At 40.1% G+C, this 20659-nt stretch overlaps 1 protein-coding gene across 4 annotated transcripts in view; it reads left to right on the top strand.

Annotated features, from left to right (window-relative positions):
• The window catches only part of rgs7a (regulator of G protein signaling 7a), a 52879-nt gene that overhangs the window by 28486 nt on the left and 3734 nt on the right, over window positions 1–20659 (top strand). For all 4 annotated transcript variants that reach the window (XM_056434978.1, XM_056434980.1, XM_056434979.1 and 1 more), the window contains exons 3-14: window positions 1788–1884; window positions 5080–5130; window positions 14310–14416; window positions 15843–15894; window positions 16763–16827; window positions 17165–17241; window positions 17464–17545; window positions 18419–18493; window positions 18653–18751; window positions 19046–19107; window positions 19489–19599; window positions 19716–19841. In XM_056434978.1, the coding sequence (XP_056290953.1) occupies window positions 1788–1884; window positions 5080–5130; window positions 14310–14416; window positions 15843–15894; window positions 16763–16827; window positions 17165–17241; window positions 17464–17545; window positions 18419–18493; window positions 18653–18751; window positions 19046–19107; window positions 19489–19599; window positions 19716–19841 (1004 nt within the window). The remainder of the gene's footprint in view (window positions 1–1787; window positions 1885–5079; window positions 5131–14309; window positions 14417–15842; window positions 15895–16762; window positions 16828–17164; window positions 17242–17463; window positions 17546–18418; window positions 18494–18652; window positions 18752–19045; window positions 19108–19488; window positions 19600–19715; window positions 19842–20659) is intronic.

The raw sequence follows: 20659 nt of genomic DNA, 5'->3' as shown, positions 1-20659 counted from the left end.
GGAACTGATTGTGTTACCTTTCCCAAAGGAGTTCCACGGATAAGTTGTGTTTATGTCACAAGAAGACGGAGAGGAAACTAAATGGAGGGGGATGATCCATGAAGTTGGAAAAACATCACACTCCAGTGCAGTGCACAATAAGTACAATTGATTATATGTTAGATGTAATCAAATGAAAAATGAGTCGTTTCAAACCCCCAAAAAGACCATTTCAAACATCAATACACTGCACACACTATCACAAAACACATCTATATACACTAGATAGATACTATAGTTTAGTACTTATAATCCAGTAGGTAAAGTGCAGAAGCTACCACAACTAATACTCATGTTAAATAAACAATGACTCTTTGTAATATTTGATTGGAGTAACAAAACATAGAACACTTTCCCCCTCAATGCCGAGTAATCGTAATAAACTCATCTCTCTTACGCATGGACTACTTTCTCATCTTTGTACAAGTCGTGTAAAGAAAGGAGTCAAGTATCAAATGTGTTGTAATGAAACTCCAGCGAGCACAAATCATAACGGTGCTTTATTTTCATCGCCATGTTCAAAATGAATCTTGGCATCTTGTGCACCATTGTCAAGCATAACTTTATGATTATCTTTTTATCGACACGGCTTGTCTCGTTGAAGGGTATTCTTTAAGACTCGGACAAATAAACTATGCTGTTTTTAGATCATTGCTAATCTTCTTTTTAGTGGATACATTTTCATCTTTTCACTGTTTCTCTTCGCTGTGTGGTTTAAACTATAAAATGTGTTATTGAAAGAAACATTTGATTGATTTAAGGAATATAAAAAATAAAAATAAAACATTTCATGCCCTCGACTGTCTTTTTTCTGAATAATCGTTCAGTAGTAAATCCATAATCAGCTGATTGTGGTATTTGTCTGTGAATAGACAAACCTCAATTCATATTTCTCAGAACAAAAAAAATCCTTGACAGGTGGATTGATGTGAAGCAACACATTGAGCATGTTTGTTAATGTGTAACTGTTTGCATAGCACATATAAGGTGTGTTGCCAGGCCTCTGTGTACATATTTTCCATGTGTATATTTCCACACCAAGTGGTGAGTGTGGGGAGATCTCCTTGCCCCCGATCCGACTGACGCACCTCTGCTTTGCTCCCCTCTGGGTTCTCTTGGAAACGAGGCTGCCTTGTGTTGCCATGCCAGACCCTTGAGAAAACTCCCAGTGCATTTATGTCTCAGTGGCGTGTGCAAATGTTGCTGCAATTTCATTTGTGTCTATTTGGTTCCTCGCTGCAGCTTTTGGTTCAAATGTGTAAATCAGAACACGTACAAAACCTCCGTGTCCGAATTGCCTTTTTGAGTGGCTTCATGTATTTCTCTTCTCTGCGATGTAAAGTTTGGGTGTACAGTATGTACATTTACTGTGATGGAGCATAACAAGAAACTCCATTGTTCGACTTTTGAAATTTTAATAGAGCATCTTACTGGAGCTTTTTTTGTGTGACAAATGACACAGAGAGATTCGTCAAAGGAGAGGCAGAAATCTGACAGCAGTGATTTCTTAGTCACCAACTTCCTCCTCTCCCCCTCTGGAAACACGGTTGAACCACACGAGAATTTGTTTGTGTCCAATTATTTATTTCCGTCTTACTCACACACACACACACACACACACACACACACACACACACACACACACACACACACACACACACACACAACCTTCACTCACTAATGCAAGTTGATGAAACCTCTCTCACTGCTTCCTCCTCTTCTCCCCCACTGTTTCTGTTGTTGTCCAGATGGAGGAGGTAATAGCACGCATGCAGGATGAGAGAAATGGCATCCCCATCCGAACAGTGAAAAGTTTTCTTACCAAGATCCCCAGTGTTTTTTCAGGTAAGGCTTTTAGCTCTCTGCTGTTCTGTACGCTCTTCGACTGCCTCCTCTCCTCTTCCTCGTCCTCTCCTCCACTTCGCACCCATCCACTAAGTACCCGACGAGTACTCATTTCTCGCCAAACAAAACACTGAAATTATTTAGAGTTTACATTTCACACCAGCAGTAACCGAATGTCAAGAGGATCACATTGGATTGTTCGAGCTATGCAACTTAACATGTAAGAATCCATGTTGGAGTGATAACCTATAAGAGACTATTCAATTTAAACACTACGTTCAAAAGCGAAGCCATCATCGCTGTCATGCACTATATAGACAGAAATATAAACTCACAGGATTACGCAATCAAATTAAAAGCTTTTATCGGTTTATAAAAGTCAGAGCTTTACAATGCAACGGCATCAAAATCTTGTTAAATATAAAGGATTTATAAATAATCCAACAATTTATGATTTTCCGATGAATGCTTGTTCCCTGAATATTGTGCAAAAAACCTCATTTTTTGCACAATAACGTGCACAAAGCCACCAACAGATGCCAGAACCCTCACCGGTCCCCCTTTCTGCTATAACTAAGAGCCACTCAGGCCCTGCGATGAGGTTGGATGGTTGGCAGTGAGCAGCAACATATGGACTCAGATCAATTTATATCACTAATTTGAGCCTCAGTGATGTCAGCGAAACAATGACGAATGCTTTGTGCACATAAAGGGCAGCTGATGCACAGGTCTTTTTCTGTTGTTGGGTTCCTTATTCATTCCAAGCCTTCTCCACAGGGTTTATCTATCTACGTTCCAAACAGTGAGAGGCCGTATTGATTAATTATATTTGATTATTTTACATCTGGCTAAGCAATAACCGCTCAGATCCATCGCTGCTCTTTCTTTTCGTCAGGTATTATACAATCAAGTACACTGGCTTCATCTGTGGGAACATGATATGATTGAAACAGATGTCTTATTTGTTATTGCAGCTCAACCTAAAGACTATAGTTACACTTCATCATCATGTCTAAAAACACACCACAACCATTAGTTGTAATATATTATTTGTACAAATGCATGCAGTGTCTATCAATAATGCCTCGCGAGAGAGTGTAATGGTCAGACTGGATGCTACTTCCCGCAAAGAAGAAGAATATACCACATAAGCAATGAGGAGATATACACTCGATATACAGATACAAACATACATATAGGGCTTAACAGTCCAATAATATATAATTCATAAATACCTCATTAAATGGGAAAAATTGTGAAATATAAGCTCACCCAGTTTGAGCAGCTGTAAATTGTTAAAATACATCTTTATAATTTGGGTCGCCAGTAAAATAAAGAAGAAATAGCCACATTTGTCATAGTTATTATGGAAAAAAAGTATGGGATCTGTGTAGCGATATATTTATTTGAGGTGAATGATTGCTGCTCACTGGAGCTCCCGGACAAACAGCCACGGATGTAACCAAGGTTTCTGTTTTTGTGTTTTTCCTCTGCACCACTTTTTGTAGCCCCACAAACTGCCCGGGGACGAGTGCTCAGCCTCAATTCTGTATAAAAAACACATTTTCCACTTGCCAATTTATTCACCTTTTTGAGTAACAGCTCTCGCTCTCAAATAAATATATCGCTACACAGATCCCATACTTTTTTTTCATAATAACTATGGCAAATGTGGCTATTTCTTCTTTATTTTACTGGCGACCCAAATTATAAAGATGTATTTTAACAATTTACAGCTGATCAAACTGGGTGAGCTTATATTTCACAATTTTTCCCATTTAATGGGGTATTTATGAATTATATATTATTGGACTGTTAAGCCCTATATGTATGTTTGTATCTGTATATCGAGTGTATATCTCCTCATAGCTTATGTGGTATATTCTAGCATTTCACACATTTTCTCTGTGCATAGTCTTTATTTTCAACTCATATGGCTTTACTACGAGGATTTTTACAACCTCTAAAATATAATTTGTACTTTCACTTAAAATCATCTCTTCTTAATATGTTGATGTTGAGTTGTGCATGATGCCCTCGGGCTGTATGCTGTTACTTTTTGCTGCAGCAAATATCCAATATTAGCCATGCTTGGTATCATTTATCTCTTTATATTATTGGCACATTCTGATGCACACACATGCTTGCAGCTGCACACACCCGCAACCCCACAAACCCACATGCACAGCCCAATCTATGGGCACGATATTAATAAATCCGGAGAACAGCCTTGTTAGAGGATTAGCGTACACATCTCATTTAAGTGAAAATGGGGTTGTGTTAATGATGTTAATCCATGGAGAATCTCATCTGGTTATGGACGTTGAAAAACAAGGACGACTGACAGAAAGACAGCTTGACGGACAGAGAGACAGCCGCAGGGCCGACTGTCTCACGGCATGAATTCCCTCATGTCTCCATTTTTACACCTTTTCTCCCTCCTTCTGTGGCTCTCGTCTCCTCAACAAACCGTCAGCCGTCAGCATGACGGACTGTAATAATAGCTTGGAAATATATATATTTTTGCTAAAGTGCGAAAGTTACATGTTGTGATTGGGTGGCAAAAAATACCCAGGGGACAAAGGATGCTGTTATGTTATTCTGAGATGTGAAAAAGATTCAGTTGCATTCTCAAATGGAGAAGATGAATTGCAAAATGACATCCACCATAAAGGTTTGAAAAAATGGCAGTGGCATATGAGTAATCCTGAGACATTTACTGAAAAAAACAAATACACATTCACAGCAGAACCTTCTCTCCTCCTCTCAGACCTTATTTCACTCAGTTACCGTCTTAATGTGTGTTTATGACAGTTGGAAATGTCCTCTGTGTTACATTTCCTTATTCAATCAAACAATTGCGACTGCAATGTCCGTGCTGTGACTAAGTCAGACAGACTGTGTTGTCAGGGTACACAATAGCTGCTTCATTGTGCCGTTGTAACTCGCTGGTCATTTATATTAATGGAGTACATCCAAAGAGAGATGGCTTGGAGAGGGTGCGAGAAGAAATAATGTGGAAATGGATGGACGATTAGCCACCCACACGGTGCAAGGCGAGAGGAATTGGTATGCACTGTGATGATAAATGGAGGTGGATAGGGTTAAGAGATTCATTGTTTTCCCTGAAAAAGTGTTGCAGCACAGAATATATTAGATGTCAGTGATTCATTTGTAATGTCTCTCTCATTTCAGGTTCTGAAATTGTACAGTGGATGATCAAGAACCTGGACATTGAAGATCAAGGTAAGAGGGAAGCCTCTGAGCGGCAGGGCGTGTGCGTAGGCTAAGATACTGCATGAAAGGTGCATACCGGTGTTTAAAAAACAGATTTGGTTTTGTAGTTTGGATGCCGAGTTGCAGTTATGGACGTGAACCACAATCCCGTGAAGGCAATTACTTTAAAACCCTCAGCACACAAATACCACAAATGTGCATTCAAATCTTTCTTTCTAGTCGTAACTCAGACGTGAGAATACACAGACGGGATTTAACGATTTAACGATTTAGTGTTAGACCTTTCGATGATATAATTTACTCCTGAATCCATTTTTAATTAACGTGTATAAATCAGAGAAAAAATACACTCTTTAGAGACTACTCCAGAACAGAGAATTAACGGGTCTTTGTCAAATTAATCCATTTTCATTGTCTCAACATCGACATTTAAAAAAGGAATCTCTAACAGCTAATTTGGCATACTTTTAATGGTGCCAGTTTGGCAAAATTTAAATGAATATAGTCTTAAAAACAGCTCGAAGTTGTAGCCCACAGCTAACTGACTCTATGGCAATAATACTTCCTGTTTACATCCCCCAAACACTCTCCATAGAGGAGTGGGTCCGACTTTCTATCCTGATCTAGAATGGTGTGGGATTATTTTATTAATCATAATATATAATATACATATATAGTTATCTATTAATGTTGACACAATTATGGAGATAGCATTGTTACAGGTGGTTATTCTGTATAATCCTAAACTGCATAGTTCTGCTGGCAACTGCATGCCTTTGTGGAACCTTTTGAACCAACGTGTGTGTGTGTGTGTGTGTGTGTGTGTGTGTGTGTGTGTGTGTGTGTGTGTGTGTGTACAAACATACATACGTTTACAGTGATGCATTTGTCTTTCTTATTATTCTTATTTGAAGTATGATGAATTAGAGTTTGACAGGAAGTTGTCAGATCATTTCTTGAGCCTCTTATTGCACAAAGAATGACTCAAAAGTGCTGGCTTGCTAAATATGGTGATAAAGAAATATCTCTAACAGTGTAGTTTAAATGTGCGTGTACGTAGTGTTGGTGTGGTTATTTAAATACCGACGTGTTTGCTTGTGGGTGCACATATCAGTGTTTGTCTGCTCCAGTGTGTGTGTGCCTCGGTATTCATAGTTGTGCCTGCTCCCAGCTGGGAGATTTAACCGACTCATCAATTTTTTGTGTTGTTTCATTTGTATGCAAGAGTCGACCTGTCTTCGCCTGCATTTGTCAATTGTGCATTTGTATCAGAAAGATCACAACAAGTCATGCTCTTATTTATGTATGTGTGTGTGTGTGGGTGTGTGTGTGTGTGTGTGTGTGTGCTTTTTAAGGGCATAATGAAGCAGTCGGATCATAATAAAAACATCTCTGCATTGTTTGGTAGCAGTTGAACCTTCCAGAGCGTACAGATTGTTCTTGTGCTTTATTTTTATTTTTGTCTTTTCATTTACGTCGAGGAACTTGTTTGAGTAAAAGCACAGTTCAGTCATTTACATTTTTTCCCCGAGAGATTCTGCTTTTCCCCAGCCTCAGACAGCACTGATTCATGATGTATCTTTCGTGCTGCACCTCTGATATGCTGAAACAAAAACGTCGTAAACTATGTAAAACAAGAAAGCCTGTCATATTATTTCTGCTTAATGTTCCCTGTCATCCCCTCGAGCAAATTGACATTTATTCTGTTCCATTTTGTGTCACCTGCAAAAGGGAAAATGCATTTCCGAATGCTATTCCAGAGAATAATGTTCAGAAACGGCCATTTTGTGAAGGGTCTGAAAACAGGTGTGAACAAGCAGATGTTCTCTGACCTTTAACACTTTTTGTTTTTCATTTTTATTTGAGTGTTTAGTCATTTGCAAACACAAAACAAGCCGTCAGGTGAAGAGAGTGTTCAGCTCAGACACACTCCTCGGGGGCGGACAGACACGGCAAAGTGAAATGCAATTAATTTGTCTCACAGCACAATATCAGCATGTTTATTATATAAAGGCAGATTAGGTTATATATCAACGTAAACAGGGGAAAGAGAGGTTTCTCCGAAATGAATGCAGTGGGTAATATATTGAAACGCTTCTGAGGAACTCAGTATCTTGTTATTTTGCAATATTTGTGGTCCCCGATTCTGTTTGACTAGCCGATGCAAATTCCTGCCTCAAAATCTGAAATCCTCTGGGACATTTTAGCAGCAGGTTGTGCACATGTACGTGGCCTCTTGCCATGATACTTACATTACAATTCAGGCCATTACAAACCATTATGTTTCATTAAATATCTAAAGCCAATTGCTTTATCTGGCATGGGAACTATTGGAATGAAGTGCTTACCACCTTAAGGGTGGCCGAGGCTTGTTTCATGAAGGTGCATTATTGGTCAGATTAGACAGCTCATGAAGGGATCTGTAAAGGTTACTCCTACCGGGGCACACTGGAACCCAAAAGCACGACACAGAGACAGATGGACCAGGACAGTTTAATTTACTTAAGTTCAGACAGGGCCAACACCTGGAGATGAGTCATAAAGCAAACCAATCCACAGGCGGATTAACACTGGCGAGCTCAGCCGTAACACACATCTGGCAGGGAACAAGTGAAAGGGCTTAAATAGTGAGCGAGTGATGAGGGGATGTGCTGCAGGTGAGATGGGCGTCGAGAACCAGGGGAGGGGAGGATCTGAAATGAGAGGAGAGTTAGCAAACAGTCAGGTGGGATGGAAACAAACTAACATGCGGAATGTGTGACAGGGTCAGAAACATGGAGAAGCTAGACGTGAATGGAAAGCCACAGGTTGACACGATCGACGACCTCAAGCGGACACCTCAAGCTTAACATTGAGAAAAGCCTTGCTCTTCTAAATAATGTCCATGGTGTTTAACACATTGAGATGAAAACCAGTGTGACTGGTCTTTCTCGTGATATGAGCATCCCTGAAGCATTTCTGATAAATGTCCATAAATCCAATTTCAGATCTGCTCTCATAGCTCATAATTGAGACACTTTCTGCCGTTTCGTAATCCAGTTAATTGTCCCCTACACGTCTGTGTTTTCAGAGAAAACAGGAATTGCTGGCAGTTAATTCAGCATGACTCTCCAGGGGGGAATATTCACCAACATGTACATATAAAGCCTAAAGAACAGGGCTTAGTGGAGCCGACAGCTAACTGACTGAATGTCTTACTTCCTGTTTACGTCATCCAAAGCTGATGAGGAGGCAGCAGGAAGAGCTCGATGATTTATTTATGAAATTAAAAGGGTGAGAGTTGAGAAGCAGGCGGGAAACCAAATCCCCCCAAAAACTAGAAGGTTAAACACTGGGAAGAACAAAACGAACAATGGCTGGAAAGAAAGATACAATGTGCAATGACAAACTGGCAAAAGGAAAAGGGAGCCCAAAGCCAGCCTAATGACATATATTGTATAGTTGTAACATCACAACCGTATACGAACAATGTGACGGATTGTTATGCGTGGGAAACGCCAGCCGTGCCGCTTTCATCCTTTTATGCAAGATGCTTGGAGGGTTTGCTCTCCTGACGCTTCAGAGACAAAGCGTACAGCAATAAAAGCACAACACTCACCAGATGCTCCCACAAATGGGCTTTTCTCCCTTTGTACTGACAGACGGGACAACGCCGTGGTAGCAACATGTCAATCACAAGGTCCAGGCCTCGCTTTATCATCTATTTTACTCCAGACAGGACCCTCAATTACTCAATGAACATCACGCTGTATTGAAGAGGACTTGAAACTAGCTATTGAGACCATACACTTGTGTTGACCATGTTTACTGGTCAATACATCAATTGAGAAGTAGGGACATTTTTTAAAAGGCCTCTTTTTTTTGCAATCAGAGGCGTCGCCCCCTGCTGGCCACTAGAGAGAATGCAGGTTTAAAAAAGCACTTCTACATTGGCTTGACACGTCAGAGCCTGGTAGCTTCATTTTGCACTGAACGTTCAGCAACGACCACTTTTTACCACTCCAAATGAAAGCAAAGGCTTTGATTTCAATCCCTCTTGTAACTGGACACAGCTCACATGACAGTACAGAAGCTGAAGAGGTTCTAAATTCAGTCTCACTGGGACGCCAATACTATTAAAATGTCATCACAGTTTTTAAAAAAGTAATACATACATACATGCATACATAATACATACATACATACATATATACATACATGAATAATAGTAGCTTTGCAAATAATAATTTAGATCCTTCTGGGAGGAATTTAGTTGTCAAGTTGCAACAATTAAAAGACTTAAAATAAAGAAACGACACCAGTTGAATAAAATAGGCAAATTCACCACACCATCAACAAAAAAGCTGTCGGGGAGTGTGTACCTGGTGTGTTATTAAGAGGGTGAATTGCATATGAAAGAGCACCTAATCTGCTCAGTGGAGCACAAGGGAAATGATCGTCAGCATGGCGAGGGCTCATATATGTATAATAATGTATGTATAATGGTCCTGGACTTCTCCTCCAGGATTCTTTAAGCCTCCTCCTCATCAGACTCCAGAGTCACTCTTGTATATTTTTCAGTCAGACCATCCTTCTGTACACTGTTACACTGGCATATAAATGATTATATCTTACTACAAAAGAAATGCATGGATTTATAAATAGTTGCATTATTTCCTTAATCATTCAGTTGCATCTTTATGAATCCTCTACCTCCCACCTGAGCTGATTAGAACCAGTGTTGGAACAAGTATTAAAATCCTTAGCTTATGTAAAGGTAACAATATAATGATCTAAAAATACTCCACGAGTGAGCCCTAAGGAATACAATATACATCAGATACGTTGCGCAATGATTACCGGGGTAGAAAGCAAGAAAAAAAACACAGTACGAATCCACATTCCGAAAAATCTTTTTAATGGAGCCATCTATGAAGTTAATAGACGAAATAGACATCTGACTAACCGTTTTCTCAGGGGTCACAAGCTTTATTTGTTCGGAACCACAAGTTAAATCTTAAATATTTCAGTGTAGGCCTATTTCTTATGTTAGCAACAAAGTGGCCGTTGATGTTTCTGTCTTAGTTTCAGGGTTTACACTCAAAAAAACGATTCAAGCCCTTCTTAGAGGTGACACATTTAAATATAGTTTGATACATTTAAATAAATCAATTACAAAACGAAGATATTTATATTTAATGGGTGTAACACAAAATGTATGAATACTTTCATTTCTTAGATTTATTTAGGTTACACTCACAAAAACGATTCAAGCCCTTCTTCGAGGTGACACATTTAAATATTGTTTGATACATTTAAATAAATCAATTACAAAAATAGATATTTATATTTAATGGGTGTAACACAAAATGTATGAATACTTGCATTTATTAGATTTATTTAGGTTAGATGGTGTGCATATCAACTCAAAATAAATGTGTTTAATTGAGGACTACCCTTTGCGCATGCGCCAGCTGAAAATGAGTTGTTTACATGAGGTGAAGACACTTTCAGGGCTGTATGGTGGTGTAGTGGCTAGCACCGTCGCCTCAAAGCCAAAGGTCCGTGGGTTCAATTCCCAGTCTGGGTGTTCCTTCTGTGTGGAGTTTTCATATTTTGTTCGTTAGTTAGTTTATATTTTGAGTTGGACAAACACAAATTAATTAAATTTAATGAATATAGTTATTTTATTTTAGATGTATTTGATACAAATGAGTTGGACTAACTTAATTACATTTTATTGCACTGATGTGCTAAATTTGAGTTGGAGTTGCATATAATTATTGGATGGAAAACCTGCCAACAATTTAATTGAGTTCATCCAATGAGTCATTTCTTTGAGTGTAGCGGTGTGTTGCTGAAGTCACCTGTCTGAATTATCAAAGTCCTCTTTTCGAGTAGTCCATCCTCAAAGCATAATATCCGGCCCGAATCGCTGTCCCAGTATAACCAGTCCTCAATTATGAGGTCAATTATTTGACCTGAGTGAGGCTCTACCTTCACATCAGGGATCAACGACATCGTCCCTCCTGTTCAGGTCATGGACATGTTGGGTGTGTCATCTAACATATAGCCAGATGATGCATTAACTCAGCCTTTAATACATTAGATTCAATGTTTTTCTCCAACTATGGCGAAGCACAATAATACAAAATGAACACATGCTGCTCAGCTTAATCTAATTTTATGTATCTACCTTTTAATGTGTGCTGGAGGATTTCTGAACTTTGAAATAGCAGCAGGCAATGCAGAGTCGGGATTGCCTTGGGGATTTAGAGAAATCACTTAATGTCCGTGGGGATGACGTTCAACATTCAGTCCTCAGGTGGCATCAGAATACCCCTCAGCTGCACTTCAACAGAAGCAGAGAGACCGGGAGCAGATCATCCCACTGGTTGAAGAATGGGAAACAGAAAGCTCCAACTTCCCTGTCCCAGATGGCCTTTAAAATACTTTGCTGACTTTCATCTGATAAACAATCCAGAACATAAACATTCTGAATGGATAATAAGTCAAATGTAGGTAAAGGACTGTTTTCCTGAATAACCCTATAGCTCTTTGACATTTTTTTCTGACTTAATAACACACCAACATATGCATTTAATAAATTATATATATATATATAATTTATTAAATTCATATATATAATTTATTAAATTCATACAAAATAATACACTCCACTGCACTATTTCTTACATCAATAATATGCCAATATATATATATATATATATATATATATATATACAGGACTGTCTCAGAAAATTAGAATATTGTGATAAAGTTCTTTATTTTCTGTAATGCAATTAAAAAAACAAAAATGTCATGCATTCTGGATTCATTACAAATCAACTGAAATATTGCAAGCCTTTTATTCTTTTAATATTGCTGATTATGGCATACAGCTTAAGAAAAAACTAAAAAACCATCTCATAAAAATTTAAAATTTACTCAGACCAAATAAAAAAAAGATTTATAACAGCTGAGTGTTTGTCAAGGCTCAAAACCCTTGCAGGTGTTTCGAGTTAATTAGACAATTCAAGTGATTTGTTTAATACCCTACTAGTATACTTTTTCATGATATTCTAATATTTAGAGATAGGATATTTGAGTTTTCTTAAGCTGTAAGCCATAATCAGCAATATTAAAAGAATAAAAGGCTTGCAATATTTCAGTTGATTTGTAATGAATCCAGAATGCATGACATTTTTGTTTTTTTAATTGCATTACAGAAAATAAAGAACTTCATCACAATATTCTAATTTTCTGAGACAGTCCTGTATATATATATATTGGCATATTATTGCTGTAAGAAATAGTGCAGTGGAGGGTGCAGTGCACAAGGAGGAATGGGTGTGTTTATAAGTAAACAGGTTTAAATAACTTATGAGTCATTATGTATTAATAAATGCAGCCAAGTCTTCTCTCACTCACACACACACACACACACACACACACACACACACACACACACACACACACACACACACACACATTCATATCAGCATCCTGACCTCTCAAGGCTCACCTCTGTGCTGATTCATATTCATCTCACACACGCATACACCCCGGTGCGTGTGAATATATGGATGTGTGTATATTCCAGAGAGCAAGAGAAAAGATATGTGAATATTTTACACATGCATAGAGTAAGCTCCTGTTAAAGCATTCATAAGTTTGCCAATGTAGACTATGTCACGCATTTATATGTTCGCCTGTTCCTGGGTTAAGATCACAGTTGACTGTCAGACTCCCCGGGGCGTCACACCAAACTCAAAATAATCAAGGCAGAAATAGACAGGAACATTATTGTATAAAACAACATGTCAACAAACTCTCTCATACACTGTTCCGAATTACCCCAAAAAGGGCCGATTTCCTCGAAAATTGTCGACACATTCCATGAAACATGAATAATACCCGTTGACACCATGAGGTTACAGGTTGAGAACAGCAGGGAGCGACTGGTGGCAGACGAGACACACAGTTGATGATGATTACATGTTTTCATCAGCTGATGGTTTTATATCTGGGAGAGTCAATCATGTGCTGTGGAGCGCCGGAGGGAAGCAGGTTTTCACTCCAACCAAGCACAACACCAGGTGATTCGTCTGATGAGTTCCGCCTCCCCGGCTTATGGTGGGCTAATCAGCGGGCCCTCCTGCTGTGGTGTTTGGGGGGGCCTGCCTCCCCTGTCAAAGCAGTGTCAGACCTTATTATAGTGTTTGTATTCCTATTTCACACATCCTTTTATTGTCTTCCTCTGTGCTCATGTCCTTTGGTCTTGTTCACATTGTATCTGCCTTTTCTGGTTTTCATTTCCTTTGGTAAATGCCATACAACTAAAGTGTATTAGCGTATTATTATTATTAGGGCAGCAGCTCCCAATTAAGGTCCTGGTGTTTATTCTGATCAGTCTGTCAACAATTAATGTATACCTGAGGACGAAGGGTGAATAAAGTTAATTTTCTTGTGTGACCTCCAAAAAGAAAAAACTGCATGCCGGCTCAAGATCAGTGATGAGGAACTATTGATTGCAGGATAATCAGAAAATCTTCTTCTAATGATCTTTTAATGCCTCAAGATGAACTGAATGAAGATCATTTAAAGACGATTGATATGTTAATAGTAGAGCCTTATCACGCAGGTTTGAAATGATTGGAAATCATGCTGATTCAGCTTCTGGTGAAGAGTTAGTTGATGAGATTGATACCACTCTCATATTAGTTTCTTAAATGTAAGGCGGCAGCCGGTGAGCTTAGCTGAGCACGAAGACACCTTTCTGAGAAGATTTCTTCCTGAAATATTATATATCTGTACGACAGTTGACGGTGTTGTTGAGTTTAACTTTTCAACACAATCCCAAAACACGCTTGTTCTAATTACCTTCGCATTGAAAATGCAGAAGGTTATGTTTTGATCGCCGTGTATTTATTTTTATGCGTGCGTGTTATTCGCGTAACACAAAAATTATTAAACCGAATCGCATGAAATTTGGTGGCATGATTGGTTATTATCCGGGGACCATTTGATTAGATTTTGGGATCGATTGGGTCAAAGGTCAAGGTCAAATTCATGAAAAGGTCAATATCTTCTTTTTACCATAGCGCGGTAAATTTTTATCCAATTGGCATGCAACTAATGGCAAAATGTTCATAATTCAATGTTCATAACCCAATGTATGTGGACTTTATTTCTGTGTTTTCTCCCAGTGGAAGCTCTTCACCTCGGAACTCTGATGGCGGCACATGGTTACTTCTTCCCCATCTCAGACCACGTCCTCACGCTCAAAGACGATGGCACTTTCTATAGGTTTCAGGTAAGACTAATAACTGTAATATTCAGATTTGTATTTTCGTTGATCTATGTTATTAAATCTATAAAACTTTACAAGTCAAGGGTAATGTTTAAAAATAACCTAAGGAGAGGAAATGTTTCACATAGTACCATTTGTTTCACGTTATCCCACATGTTATCTCACGTGTTATCTCACGTGTTATCTCACGTGTTATCTCGCGTGTTATCCTGCGTGTTATCTCGCGTGTTATCTCACGTGTTATTTCACGTGTTATCTCGCGTGTTATCTCGCGTGTTATCACATGTGTTATCTCACGTGTTATCTCACGTGTTATCTTATGTGTTATCTCACGTGTTATCTCACGTGTTATCTTATGTGTTATCTCACATGTTATCTCACGTGTTATCTCATGTGTTATCTCACGTGTTATCTCACGTGTTATCTCACATGTTATCTCATCATATGAACTATAGAAAACATGTTTGCTTATGTCCATGTTATGAACAGACAGTTTAAGGATTTAATTCAAAGAGTCCAGAGGGATGTGATGTGCGCGCCGGTTATTTTTTCCATATATTTTTCATAGAGAACTAGAAAAGTGCAGCTTTCTGCAACAGCTGTTTCATTGAATTAATACAAATCATATTTGGCGAACATCTAGACTGCAATTGATCATAATAGTTTATTCTTTCACTAGCAACAGATTCTCTCTCATTTTGATCCAATCAGCTGTCTGCACCTTTTCCCTGTTCACTGTGTGTTTAGTTACGTTAGCCGTGCAACAGCCAGAAGCTAACAGCGAACTGGCTCTCGGACCAATAGCCAATCAAATATGTCGTCAATAAAATATGTTTTTTTTAAAAGTGAATTATTGCAACCACAAGAGGTCATTGAGCGTACAGATGTTATGGCGCACAGAAGGCTGAAGGACAGATACAGTGACGCACACACACACACACCCTCTGTGTAATGCGATGCAGTCAAAACGGTGATTAGCAGTTGCTGTGCCTCGTAACTCTTAAAGGTTCATGCGTAAAGAAGGAAGAAAAACACATCACTCTGAACGTTAACCGTGGGATTGACAATTTTAGTGGTTTAGCAGAACTAACCAATAAACAGCCTCAGGCTGTCTGAGTTGGTAGCGGGCTTCACTTCGCTCTTTACTGGTAATCGGATTTCCTCTGATGCCAGTCCAGTCCAGACGGTGCCACCGAGGAGGGTCCGGATTCATGCCGGTGTCTGCTCCCCGTGCTCGCTGAAAGGAGCTTATGTGCTTTAGACGTAATGCCGAGCCCATTATTCAACCAAATACTTTAATGCGACAGATGCAAGGCTGTGACTGTGTGCCTACCTCGCATGCCGGTGCCCACTTTGACTCAACACACCATGTGGTTAGCTGTAAGGTTTCTTTTAATTTAGTTTCCTAATGACCTGTTTTTCCCTTCAGACGCCATACTTTTGGCCATCAAACTGCTGGGAACCAGAAAACACAGACTATGGTGAGAGAGCTGCTCAGTCTAAATGCTGCTTTGTGCATTGTGCAGCACTGACGAGTCAAACGATGCACACTGTTTGTGGCGGTCATGTACCCAGCAGATTGTTCTTACTGCTGGTGTTACCAACGAGTCAAAAGATGAAACACAAATGATGCAATTGCAGTATGAAAGTGGTAGGAAGACACTTTAAATCACAGTTAGGTTTTTTTATATGCTTGGCCCACAGTTAGAATCCGTTATAGAGCAGTTGGCATGTAATACCGTGTGTTTCCTATCATATTTCTATTCATACTGATACAGACTGATTACAGTGACGGGGAACCAGAGATGTGTGTGTATACGTGCACAGTTGGCTGAGTTTTTTTTAAATAGTGATAGAGGGACGAGCTCTTCATTGTTCACAGACCAGCGGAGATAAACATTTCATAATGCCAGAAATGGTTTGAGCGCCTCGCCGCAGCTTTGCTGGTCTTTCATTTGTTGTTTGAGTTGTGGGAGAGGAAAAAGAGCTAATGCTCGCTGTGGGAATAATCCCGTGAGCCTAAGGGAAGTTAGAGTGTCTCAGATGTAGCAACTGATTCACATGAACGATGCGCCTTAATGAAAACAGTGTAATGGCATAATGAAGCTTCCACGTAATGGTCAGTTAACAAAGTGATGATGACAGTGCAACACACACACAAACAAATAAACAAACAAACAAACAACACACACTGAGACACCATGCACAGCCAATGACCTTTGTGATTTGGAGGCCAGTTTAAATGTGCATTTGAGAGGATTCAATGAGTAAACGCAGGGTCGCCTAAGGCTGTTCAAACCAAGCTGAGTTCCCATTCACCCCTCTCTCTGTCTCTCTCCCTCTCCCCAGCTGTTTACCTCTGCAAAAGAACAATGCAAAATAAAGCACGTCTGGAGCTTGCAGACTACGAAGCGGTAAGTGAGAGAGGTGTTTTCATAACGCCAGCATCCCCTTCTTCAAATGTTCTGCATATTCTGCTCTCAGGTTTTATCTCTTGCCTTTTTCTTCATACTGACCCTCAGAACTTTTGTTTCTTCCCGTGTGCCACTGCATCACTCGTAACTTTCCTTTCACCCAAAGCAATCATGAATCACCGGGTTAGTTATGCTCAGGTATTCCTTCTTTTGTACGTGAGCAGGGATCATTAAAGATGGTATCCAGCCGTGCACTGTACACATCACGTGCAGTAAGCATAATCAGCCCAGATCCCTCAAACCCCCCCCCCCCCATTGTTCTTTGTTTCACTTGCAGGAGAGCTTAGCAAGGCTACAGAGGGCTTTCGCCAGGAAATGGGAGTTCATTTTTATGCAAGCAGAAGCACAAGCGAAGTAGGTTTCTATAAGAAGCACACATGCATTGAGTGAGTCCTCTTACACACCCATTCTGACGTGATTGAAGTGTGTGGTTTCACGACAACTTTCCTGTAGATGCCAACGCACAACTTCACAGATGAACTGCACATTAAACATTCGACGGGCTAAATCATATGTGTGTCGGAATAATCTACACGCTCTGTAGAAACGTTTCTGAACTCCCTTTTTGTTCCTCAGAGTGGATAAGAAAAGAGACAAAATTGAGAGGAAGATTCTCGACAGTCAGGAAAGAGCATTCTGGGATGTGCACAGACCAGTGGTGAGTGAAATTGCTGATGTTGTCGTCACCGTCACCTTTGCTGTGTGACCAATATAATAGCCGACACTTTTAATATCATCTGAAATATTTCTGCAAACGAGAACGGTATTGAAAGAAATTATTTCACTCATGATTAATCTCCATATAATTCACGCTCTCTGGGTTATCTTAATCCATTCAACACATCTCACCTGCATCAAGCTGTGCGACAAAGTCATATTGGTTTGAAAATATGACGCAGTTCACGTTATTTATACATGAGCCATGAATAGAGCAAAGAGCTGTGGTTTCACATGAAATGCCACATCAATAACTGTCACAACACATCAGCTTCACTGCTGCTCTTTACCTTGTTCATACACACTTGCTTGACATTAACATTTATTTCCCCCTGAGGTTACAGGGGCTCCTCCGCTGTATTTCTCTGAAAGCCGCTGCTCCATGCTTAATTGGAAAATAAGTCCAATTTATGCATCCTCGGAGCAACATAATCAACATTAATTCAAATTTCACAGTGACGCTGTCGAGCTACGTCGTCCTGTTCTTGTGAAAGAGACCTCGATTAGACCACTTGTTCAATCAGATGGAATTTGCACACTAGTCCCCCGCTGGTTTGCTTGTTTTGATGAAATTGGCACATTTCATATTTAATTAACTAACATCCAACATCTCGTCCCGGAGACGTCAGAGAATCACTTTCCGGCCCAGCTTAGCAAATTGGATTGCATTACCTGAAACTCACGTCACGGCGGCAACATCGCACCTTCACTATTTGTGGCGTCGTGCTCGAGGGCAAAGCACGAAGAGCCGAAGTTGTAACAATGACATTCCAGCTGAATTAACAGAACGTTATGATGTCGTCTCCTCTCACAGCCTGGATGTGTGAACACAACGGAAGTCGACATAAAGAAGTCGTCCAGAATGAAAAACCCCCACAAAACCAGAAAGGTACGGCCCGTCTATCCCACTGGTACGTCTTTCTGTTGAGGTCAGGGTTGATGACTTTGCAATACATACATGCAGCAGAGAGACACATTGTTCCTTGTGTGGTTGTCAGTCGCTATATGGCTTCTATTACTCATTTGAATGTGTTTTTTGTGATCTCAGTCTGTGTACGGGCTGCAGAACGATATCCGTACCCACAGCCCGACCCACACTCCCGCCCCTGAGGCCAAGCAGCCGACAGAAGAAGAACTGCAGGAACAGGTTCGACCAGACGGTGGCACTCTCCTCCTAAAAACAGGAACATTTGAAGTCAAGGCTAGCACTCAAATTGCAACTGTAGTCCTCATTTTTCATCTATGAGTCTGTTTACAATTTTAAAAAAATGTATACAAATGCGATATGTACATGACGGAAGAGTATGTTTGAACTGCACCAAAAAAAAGTGAATTAATAAAAAATATCATGCAGTTGTTGTTTAAATATACTTGCAAAAAGCAACATTGTATTGTAACTTCATCACTGACGCATGCGAATTGTTCCCTGCTGTGGTTTCAGATCTCCTTTTGGCAATTGCAGTTAGACAGGCATCGACTGAAAATGTCCAAAGTGGCGGAGAGGTGAGCGATATTATTGGGGTCTTTATTCAGTTTAGCCCTCGATCTGTTTATTGAGCCTTTCAACGGACAGACATGGCGTTGAATTGAGAGCCCCGATGACCTCGGGGAGCGATCGTGCCCAGACGATGCTGACGATTCCAGATAGTGGGTGGCACACACAGTGTTGATGAGTCATTTCCTTCAGTGACAAGAGAGCTGAATTCAGTGAGAATGAGGAATCCCCCTCACTGCTTCCTTTAAATGCAGCTTACAACTCATTCATAATCACCCACCGGAAGGTATGATCGTGGAGCATCATTTACCCAGATGTGATGACTCGATGATTAATACCAAATGTCCACCAGTCGTTCATACGCTTTCGCTGTTTCCCCTCAAAAACAGTTTACTGGCCTACACAGAGCAGTACATCGAATACGACCCCTTCCTCACGCCCCCAGATCCATCAAACCCCTGGATCACAGATGACGCCACTCTCTGGGAGCTTGAAGCCAGGTGGGTGCAGGTCTTAATCTGACAGGGATTAGTTGATATATTTAGGGTGTGTCATGTTGCGCACACGGATCATCTGTGAAAAGACGTGTTGCCTTTTTGGGTGTGTTCTTCCTCAGCAAGGAGCCGGGCCAGCAGAGGGTAAAGAGGTGGGCTTTCGGCATCGATGAGGTTCTCAAAGATCCAGTTGGACGAGAGCAGTTCCTTAAGTTCCTGGAGTCTGAGTTCAGCTCAGAGAATCTCAGGTACTCACCAACACGACATGAGAACAATCCCCTGGAGGCATGACCTAACCTTAAAGCTTCAATCAATATTTTTTGGCTTCATAAATATTAATTATAATCTAATGCATAATTATAGAGTGACTCACCCCCAAATAAGAAAGCGTGTTGTTTCTCAGCTGATTTGATATAAATGACCGCCCTGGTTTACCGCCATGTTTTACTCCTTAGTATTTAAATTAAAATGATCACGTCTTTTATTAGAATTTAATCATATTTTATAAGATGATCTTATGTTTCATATCTAATTGCTGCAAGGCAACCAGTAACTTTAGCTTTAAAATGAATTAGTAATAACTACACTTGTCCCTGAAATTAAATAAATGAAGTAGCATGAAGTAGACACACTCAGGTGTCTAATAATATACTAAATAACACGCTGCCAGTAAATGACGCTGGTAGTAGGATCCAGTCATGTTTTTGGTGACTGGGCCTTCAGCCGTGGCTTCCACATGCTGGATCATAACCATACAGCTGGCTGAACCTTTGCAAATGTTATCCTCAACCACAAACCGAGCCTTAAGCCGAAAATGAACGGTTAACTTTTGTGGGACCAGATTTCTGTTCCCACATGTGTCTCCACACCGTGAGGGTGTGAACAGATACGTGTCGCCACAACGTGATTAAAAAGAGCACACACACACACATAAATGCACACGTGAGAGACTGTGGAGGGTTTAACACACACTGCGCTACACGTACACACAAAGTCAAACATAGACACACACACAAAATGAAATGTTCACATTCACTATGAAACCCTCACACACACATTGAGCGCT

The sequence above is a fragment of the Pseudoliparis swirei genome, chromosome 17, assembly GCF_029220125.1.
Source record: "Pseudoliparis swirei isolate HS2019 ecotype Mariana Trench chromosome 17, NWPU_hadal_v1, whole genome shotgun sequence".
In the NCBI taxonomy this organism is placed as follows: domain Eukaryota; kingdom Metazoa; phylum Chordata; class Actinopteri; order Perciformes; family Liparidae; genus Pseudoliparis; species Pseudoliparis swirei.
This window is presented reverse-complemented; position numbering and strand designations above follow the sequence as displayed.